The 9624-nt window shown below is 40.3% G+C and overlaps 1 protein-coding gene across 21 annotated transcripts in view; it reads right to left on the reverse strand.

Moving 5' to 3' along the window:
• The window catches only part of IKZF1 (IKAROS family zinc finger 1), a 105862-nt gene that overhangs the window by 42253 nt on the left and 53985 nt on the right, over positions 1-9624 (reverse strand). For all 21 annotated transcript variants that reach the window (XM_061449145.1, XM_061449139.1, XM_061449138.1 and 18 more), the window contains one exon: positions 6040-6159. In XM_061449145.1, coding sequence (XP_061305129.1) covers positions 6040-6159 — 120 coding nt within the window. The remainder of the gene's footprint in view (positions 1-6039; positions 6160-9624) is intronic.

Raw genomic sequence — 9624 nt, forward strand, 5'->3', positions numbered from 1 at the left:
ATACCTAGCTGCTGTACGTGGAGCAAAGCATTTTCTGGAGAGACCATCTTCAAAGGCTTCAGGAAACCTCACCTAGTGAGCTCAATCAGAAAGGTTCAGGGGCAAATCTCTATCCTGCTGCAATGAGTGGTACTTGCTTCTGGCTTTGGGACTAGAGCTCCAAAAAGAAGCTCCTTTTATTTCTCACTCCTTAGCATAAAGGGCACGACCATGCTGGAAACCCTTCCCTGCAAACCTCTAACTTGGGGATACAGCCATGGTCATAATATGTTTGCACATTTTGCAAATGGACAGAACCTGGGGAGCTCACACCTGATGGAAGAATATCACTGCAGGTCCCATGCAGCCAGAAACCTCTCCTCTCTCAGGGGAGAGGCACCAAAGCGGGAGTTGAAATTACAGACATGTGAGGACATGCTGAACAACATCAAACCAGCAGCTTGTTCCAAAATGGAGACTGTGTAGAAGTAGGTGGTCCCTGTACTGGACCTGAGTCCATCAGTTAAGATTTTCACTCAGCATACACTCCTGAAGAGCACTAGGGTTGAACGAGAACTTGCTCAAGAGAGAAAACAAGCCTACAACAAAAAGCAAGCAAGATATAGTACAGAATAAAGGGATGACTGGCATTCAGAGGGCCATCCAACATTTTGATGCAGACTCATTCCCTTAAAATAGCCTGAGGTTTAGCAAGCTGCAGTTATAGAGGTGTCCCCCAGCTTAAAATATGCCCCTCTTCCACCCAGAGCCTTGTATTTCTGAGTTGTGCTGCAGCCGTGGCTGAGATCCTGCGAGATAATTTTAACTCCCGAGCTAGAATGGGGCTTATCTCCGAGCCACATCTCTTCTGCTCAGATAAAGACAACTTACTCTAACTGCAGATCAGATCAGCAGGCTCAGTATCCGTACCTAAAAGCCACACAGCTAAACACACTGCATCTTTCCAGTTGATATTCGCTGCTTTCTCAACGCTGCAGAAACAAAACGTGCACAGCTCCCAAGCTTTCACTGGCTTTTACACTAATGTTTCCCTCTGAAAACATAGCAGTACTCAGCAGGCGCCCATGAAATTGGCCACAGCTACACAAGCTACACAGTGAAATAAAAACCCCATAGGTTCACCACTCACTGCAACATCATGTTGCCACACAGTGGCAAAAGAAACTATACTCCTACCAAATGGGCCAGGAGTAAAATAATTACTCACAAAACTAAAGAGAAATCACTGCAAAAGTACAATAGCCTGTTAGGATTAATTCTGCTCTCAAGGTTTTGATTTTATCACATTTCAATTGCAGCAGAAGATGAATTTTTACATGCCTGCTTACACAGTGGTTCTGCCCTGGCTTATATGCAGGCTGAGTTAACTGTTCTAATGCAGCACAGCCTGTGTGCGGACTGTGACAGCTCTTCTTTCCAAACTAGCTCACTCTTCCTTCTAGAAAGTACTTGCAAGTTTGCTTTGAAAATGTTCACCCTCACTACTTGCAGCAAGCATTTTCAAATCTGATAAAGAAATTTGCCCTTCGAAAGACAGCCATTTCCTACTGACCTTGTGAAAATTCATGCACATTTTTTTTGAAGTCCTAAGTCATTACATTGAGCAGAGCTTGTCTCTGGGAGCGTGGCTAATTCCTCAGCTTCCCAATGGCCCTGCATACCTGGGTCCTCTCCACTTCAGTCCAGCACACACTTTCACACTGTGCACATGCAAAACATACCTTTGAAGGCTCGTATATACCATATATCCTATACATCATATATAAGGGCATTCATAAAATTTGCTATATGCCTTCTCCCATGTAGTAAACCACCCCCATCTTTCTCTCTATAAAGATTCCCAGAAGAGTTTTGCATACAAAATGAAAATAATCCAGACAGAAATATCTGCTGTGTTCCTCTTAAGAACAGATAGGTCACACTGGCAGGCTCTCAGAGCATACTATATCAGTCCATATTTTGGGACTAAAACCAGGGGCTTTGGACCAACAAGATGGGAGATTCCCAACTTCCCTATTTCTAAAAGTTCCTAAAATATTTAGTTACAAGTCTTCCAATTCCTTCAGAAGCCTCCTTAGTAGGACTTTCAAGGACTTGTTTCATTGTGGATGATTAAAAATGACTCCCCAAACCATCTTATAAAAAATTTTCTCTCTGCACTCAGAGCCAGTAGGGCTACATCAGGTGAGACAGCAGTTACTAGCAACAATTTACAATGGCTCGTCAGCTCCTACAAGCTTTCATACTTCTGAGCAACAGAGATGCCTGTCTGAAACCTGAGCAAGTAAAGCACATTACAGAGCCCTCCAGGTTACTTCAGTTCTCTGAATGATTACGTGTCCACGTGCACACAAGCCACACGTGCATCTTATACACAACATACTTCCTTCGTAGTGAATGAGCTTCTATAGGAGGAGCACGCAAAGATGTTTAGCTCTGGCAGTCTTTTTCCTCAGCCCCTTTTCCTGCCCTCAAGAAATGCCAGGGCAACAGCAAGCTGAACCTGTCTGAGTAACAGGACTGATTTTGCAAGCTGGGGTGGGGCACTTCCCCTTTCGGCTTTCTCCCTTCTCCCCTTTGTCTGCAGCCTTTCCACACTTTTACTCTGCCTCCACCCAGCTATGTGTGGGTTGCAATGGATTTATGTAATGGCAAGCTGCTGTGGTTTGCCTGGTGGCCCCTCAGCAATGCTCCTGTCAAAGTTCTCAAATGGTTGAGTTCCTTTTAAGGAAATAAAGCACTGAAGAAGCTCAGAGTGAGGATGCTTGCCTGCACCAGAAACCAGTTACTCGTGCAGATTACCACCTCTGACTGCCCATGGCATCCCCAGGATGCAAAGGCAATGTCAGTGATGCCAGGCACTGAGGCTCTGCAACTTCCCAGGCTTCTTCAGTAACTGGGTTGTGGGAAGAAGGCAACACCAGTCACTTGACATTTTCCACTGGAGAAAAACAACAAAAACCTCTTTGCTTTTAATATCTCTTCCTGTACTAGTGTGCTTTATTTTAAACAAATTGTGAGTTTCTAACTTCATATAAATTTCATCTGTCTTCTACTGATGTCTAAGATCACCTTGAGTTGTTACTTTAGGCACCTTCTGTCAGTTGCTCAAGAGTTTCAACTCAATTTTGTGAGGTGAGTTCTCTCTACCTCTTGTCTCAGAAAGAACATACATGTTATATATTCCAGGTCCAGACTGTAACATGTGACAATGATGATGATCACTTTTTTTAGTGAGAAACCCTTGATTTCTGAGTTGGAAGTCATCTTCAGCACCTGACAGCCGTCTGTGCAGAAATGATGAGCCCACAGCCTCTTTCTGAGGCCAGTAACACTGTGAGATGGCATCAGTGGCTTTTATCCATTGATGGCCAGCTACAGTACAAGCAGTTACTGATAAAGGAAGGTACTGCTTGCCTTTCTAGACAAATACTGCAGCTACAGCAAATGGCTTTTTCTTCATGAAGTAAGGTCTGGCCTACAGCTCACTGAATCATTAGTTTCCCAAAAATGACTTGAATTAGTCCCAGGGTAGAAACAGCCCTAAATTGCAACCTCTACCACATACAGGATGTTCAGTACTGATTATCCACAAAAGGTGCACCAAATATTTAACCTGAAACTTGAATAGAGACAGTAAGAATCAGCAGAAGATATTTCAAATCAGCTCTTATGTTACATGTTAGCATGGGAAATAGGGCTGCGTGTCCAAAATAGGCTGCAAAGCACCAATTCTGAATGGAAATTTAGGTGGGATGTGTACTTTTGAATAAGTTAGATCATAATTTCAAAAGGATATTTAGGAGAGATCCTAAAAGAGTCTCCAGTGCCTTAAAGAGCTGTGAGAAACCAGTTCTTTGCTTGGCTGAAAACATTCCCTGTGTTTTCTAGAAAAATTAACTGTAGAGCAGGTTGGTGAGCAGAGTAAGAAGACAAAACAGTAAAAAAGTTTTAGGCATCAGATCAGTCTGAGAAGGAACTTTGGGGTGGAGAAGATGACAAGGAAGGAAGAAGCACATAAGCATCAGAAATTAAGCTTGCAGGAAGAAGCTGCTGAACACATAGTGTCATTCTGGGAGTCACAACATTAAAAACATAGCAAGCTCATCAAGGAAATGAAGAGATATAGCAGTGACCAGAACATGTCTTTTAAGATGTTTCTGCTGTGTTGAGCTGCTTTGGGTTATATTACTAGAAACTTTTGATGACTTTACTTCCACAAATGACCTTTTTACACTAGCTATCATTTTTGTATTGGTCAGAAGCAACACACATCTTGGGTGCCTCTGTCTGGGGAAACACATCAAAGCATACACTTCATGAACCTCTGGACACCTCCTTTATGACATTTGCACCCTCTCTAGTAATTTTAAGTGACACACTCAAAATCTGAAGGCACCCAAGAAAATCTGGCCGGTCATTTGAGTACTTTAACTTCTGAAGTCTCTACTGTGTCTTCATTCTCAGAGCAGGTGATATGTTTCAGATGGCACTCTATCAGGTCTATAGCACCACATACAAGCCTCAGTCTTCAGGATGGAGGAAGCGAGAAAAGATTTTTTTGAAGCTAGAGCCTATCCTTCTTTTCTAAAAAATAGCTTATTTCCTTTAATCCTTGATCTTTAAAATGGTAAATTGATGAAAAAGGGTGATAAATTTTGACTCCAAGGTTAAAGGTTAATACACAAGCAGTAAAAGCAAGATTTTGTCCAAAAAGCTTTGAACTGAGAAACAAAACACTAGGTAAGTGATCAGATATTAAAAAGCATTTTTAAAAATCAATTTGTTCATAGGGTATATCAGTATGCATGTAGGAGCTGAACTTTATGCTCACATTTTTGGAAAGAGGGGATCAAGTGTTAAATAAAGTGAAGATGCACAAGATGCATTCTCTACTAGGTAGTCCTGGAGTTTGGGAGTAGGGTCTACTCCTAATGCTAACACCATTCTGCTGTACTACCTTGACCTGATTATTTTATCTTCTGTGGCCTCCTTTTCCACCCTACTGACCTTTATCAGACTTATTTAGACAATAAATGCGTAAAGACACTTGCAGTCTTTCTGTAAGCAGTCTTCCACCCTGAGCCTTAGTACAGAAATGTAAAAAATATGAGCAGGACTTTTATTTGTGGATAAACAAACATATTTTGATAATCATTCCTCTCCTGAAATATTTTTATCATACAGGGCATTGATCACAGTATTCTGGGAGTCACTGTGCTTTTACCACCGACCCCCCCCCCCCCTTTTTTTTTTCTTATTACTAGTAAAAAAGGATTGTACTCAAATAATATCATTTAGTCTTTTTAAGTGGACTATATGTGAGTTGGTGCATGCAGTAGTCAGCAGTGTTTCTAGTCCATGGTGTGGAGTCTGCGATCCCTAAGAAGAACTATCATTTTGTAAAATTGTTTCTGGAAAATAGCTTATCTTTATCCAACAAATTTTATCAATTGTGGACTTTCCTAAGAGAACAAAATTCAAGTGCTTTGTAAAGATCTGCCAGTTAGTAAAACTCAAGACTAAATGAAGATCAGCCATTGGAATCTGAAACATATGAATGCTATGTGTGTACTAATGCGGCATTTATAGAGAAATCTAAATAGTAGATAACATTCAAGATAGCATTCAAATTAATAATAAAAATAATAATAAAAATACCTGAGAGTTCACACTAAATTTTTATCAAATCTGAGTTCAGGAGACCAGGAACCACATATTTAATTCCATCTCCTATGCAGAATGAAAACCATCTTTCCTGGGGAGAATTTCATGCAATAAGTGACACTTTAGAAATAAGATTAGTAGGATCTTTATAACTAACTTCTCTGTGGATGAAAAGGCTTTCTGTACTTCAAAATGCCTTTCTCAATGAAAAGGTTGCACAAAAAACAGTAAGCACTTGAGTCATCCTGTGCTGAACAAGATGAAAATTCACAAGACCTGCCTGTATACCACCTCATTATATAGTGCTTTAAGACTACTGGCATATTATATTATGTACTAATATTTCTTATCAGAGTGGACTAGTCATCTTACCCAAGAATCTCTCATTCTTGGCACTCTGTTGTCCTCCAGTACTAGTTGAAAGGTCCTCTGGTACAGGCATAGGTTCATCTGCATCATCTGGCACATCACTAACTGGAGGACTTTCCTTTCCTAGTAGTGAAGAAAGTAGCATCAGTCAGAGTAGTCTTATTTCAAAATAATACCATAAGAGGAACCACAAACCAAACAACTTAGCAAAAAGACCTAAACAGTACTGAAAACATGACATTCTTAGGACCAAAACCTGCTGTCCTGCAGATAAAAGTTTTAGTGCTGAATGTATGACAATAAGGAAAATAACTCTCGCTAAGTAATGAACTTTCAGAAATGATGAGGTTTCTTGGATTAGCTCTCAGTCACAGCACACATGTCCTGCCCACAGTACTATCCCTGTCTTGCAGATCTTCTTTTAAAATGTCTTCATACATCTGTAACAAAAGCATGACTTGGAAACAACTACCAAAAGAATTATCTAAGTGATTAGTTTCATTGACTATTACTAAAAGGCTGGTCTTTGCATTAACAGCAAAGAATGAAAAAGGCCCAGAACAGGATTTGAACTCATTAATGTTCACATAAAACCTTTGTCTCCAAAATGAAGATGTTACTAATTTACACCAATACAATCTATTAGACATCCTATGGCAATCAGAGCACCAGCAAAGACTGTAATTTCATGGCACAAAGGCCTAGCAAATTAGTGAGGGTTTTCTAATACGAATTCCCTCATTAACACACAAACATTCAATATTCTGAAATCACATCTCAGAAAAGGAAAAATTAAAACATACACAGCTCACTTAAGTGACAACATTCTGGTGATGGCAGTTATGGATTTGACTTGAAAGAAGCAAAGGTTTTCCTCCCAACCTTCTGGATGGAGCAAAGCGTTGTGTTTTCAATCTGTACTGATCATGAGAGGGGAGAAATGACAGGTAGATTTAAGTCATCTCCCAAATTAGCTGGGTTGGGTTGTTTGCACAATCTAGGTTTAAATCAACAAAATGAGTGTGGAACAGTTTCTTAGTGACGTTTCTATCAGACTGTGGAATAACTTCTGAGCAGGAGTGGTGGGAATGGCGTCAGATGAACCATCTAAAGCTGCAGCTGGAGGACTCAAGGATTAACAAAGGAACAGTCCTGCACTGGCAGAAGTGAAGCTGGCTTCATTGGGGTACTCTTAAATGGGCGAAATCACACCCACTGGGTGCAAGTGCAAGAGTATAGGTGGATTACATAAATGGAAAAGAAGGACTATGAATTTTACAGCAGAGGAAAGTAAAATCAGAAAGTTTATTAAACAGGTTTTGTCATTCACTGTTTAGCTCTTTATTTAGTTATTCCTATATTTTTCTGCACTCTTTTTATGGGACGTAAGGAATTCAAAGAGCTGCCAGCAACTTTCCAATGCAAGTCCCATATTGCCAAGTTGAAGTATCTCTTACAGATAGAAAGCATGGGCTAGGAGAGACAGCTGAAATATTTCAGCTTTTTCATCATATCTCCTCCATCCCTCCAAAAACTAAAGCAAAAACAACAACAAAAAAAGAAGTTTATTTGCAGGACAAGAGGCAATCTGATCAGACTCAGGTCTCTTGACACTACATACAGGTTAAGGAAATCTGTTAAAAATTAACAGTAATCAAAAGACACCTGCACTTTCCAAAGTTCAACTTGTGCTCCAGTCAGAATAAAGGAAGTTGAGCTGTGACTTAGTCTGGATTCAGAAGAACACTTTCCCTAAAAACCTGAAGGCTTTTTTTTGGCTTTGAACCAATATAAACACATACCATCAAACCTATGAGATAACAAATAGCAAATAAAACTAAAAGTTTCTTAGTATGCAGTTAGGCATCCAACAATAAGCAGGCTAATTAAGATGCTTTGAAGATAAGTCAAAGCTGCTTTTCAGAACAGAAACTGTTAGTAGATCAGTACTTTTGTAGTTTGTGGTGAACTGTTTGGTTCACTAACCAAATACCAATCTTTTACTTGTTAAATTAATAGCCATTTGCTCAGTCAGCATGAATCAGAATAGCCTCAAAGACTTGGTAGGGCAGAAGCCAGAGATCTAGTATGCTTCCCTCTTTGCAGGAGACTGCAGTTAAGAAAACTTAGTAAACTTGGCTTTAATGACTCCTTTCTTATAATTTGATTTCCTCCTGTTACACATGATCCAGAAATCCCTGCATGCAAAAAGGCAAGGTGGAAATAGTAGACTTAGAAGAGATACATTTGTCGAGTTCTGTGTCTTGGATTCTAGAGTGTGATATTTGTATTTCATGCCTTAACTACCTCCTACTACACCAGGATAAGTTCACTGCTGCATGGTAATCTTATAGATACGCAATCTCACTAACATCCTTTTGCCAATGAATTTAGAAATAGAAGGCAAGGGGAAGGAGGAACAATTTCACTTTTAGTTTTTAACAGGCACGTCCAGAACAATAACTGCTTGAAGGTACGGAGCTAAAAAAACCCTACATAGTGGCAAGTATTGGGGTAAATTATTAAAATGTCATGTAACAGAGTAAAGAGCCATAGATTTATTCCATTTTCATTGAAAAGACAAAGGCGTTGTAGAGTTGAGGTTCTGCTTTGGCACTGCTGCTGGTGCCCTTGGTTAAGTCATAAATGGAGATCAACTATAGGCTGTATCATACATTCCCCCAATTTATCCTGAAGCTCTGAAAGTGCCTAACCCATCAAAGGTCCTCAACTTCACTCTACTTGAGTTTCCTCATCTCTGCCCCAGCAATATAGTTAAAGACATGAGGAAAGAGAGGAAGGGGGCAAAGTGCCAATTCAGTTCATGCCAGGATGATGCTGCTGGAGCTACGACTATAAAAATGGAAGCCAAGGAGGGTTTTCTTACTAAAATCTCATTCTCCATCCTTTCACAAACTAAAGTTGGGTTTAATACCTGCAGTTTGTTTCCCATGAAAATGCCAGATTCACTGGAGAAATTTTCATAGAATCATAGAATGGTTTGGAATGAAAGGGACTTTAAAGAACATCCAGTTCCAAACCCCTGCGACAGGCAGGGACACCTTCCACTAGGACAGGCTACTCCAAACCCTGTCCAATCTGGCCTTGAACACTGCCAGAGATGGGGCAGCCACAGCTTCTCTGGGCAATCTGTGTCAGTGTCTCACACCCTCATAGTAAAGAACTTCTTCCTAATATCCATCTAATCTACATCTACCCTCTTTCAGTTTAAAGCCATTCTCCCTTGTCCTGTCACTATATGTCCCTGTGAAAAGTCCCTCTCCAGATTTCTTGTAGGCCCTTTTTAGGTACTGGAAGACTACTATAAGGTTTCCCTGATCCTCCTTTTCTCCAGGCTGAACAACCACAAGAAGATGTAAGAAAAGACAGACATTTTTCTGGAGGAGAGTCACAACCCAATTCACACCCTGGTTTTACTAGTAGAACTTCAAATCTCCAGTGATAAGAAGAGAGTTGCTCTGGGATGGGAACCAGGCTCTCAGGTAGGAGATAACAGCTGAGGATACACTAATTTTTACCTTCCTAAGACCTACCAAGAACGTTAAATGCAAAATTCTTCCTGCTTTA

This window comes from Pezoporus flaviventris, unplaced genomic scaffold, assembly GCF_033815535.1.
Source record: "Pezoporus flaviventris isolate CSIRO_AGI_PZ_B2104156 unplaced genomic scaffold, CSIRO_AGI_Pfla_v1 ptg000007l, whole genome shotgun sequence".
Taxonomy (NCBI): domain Eukaryota; kingdom Metazoa; phylum Chordata; class Aves; order Psittaciformes; family Psittacidae; genus Pezoporus; species Pezoporus flaviventris.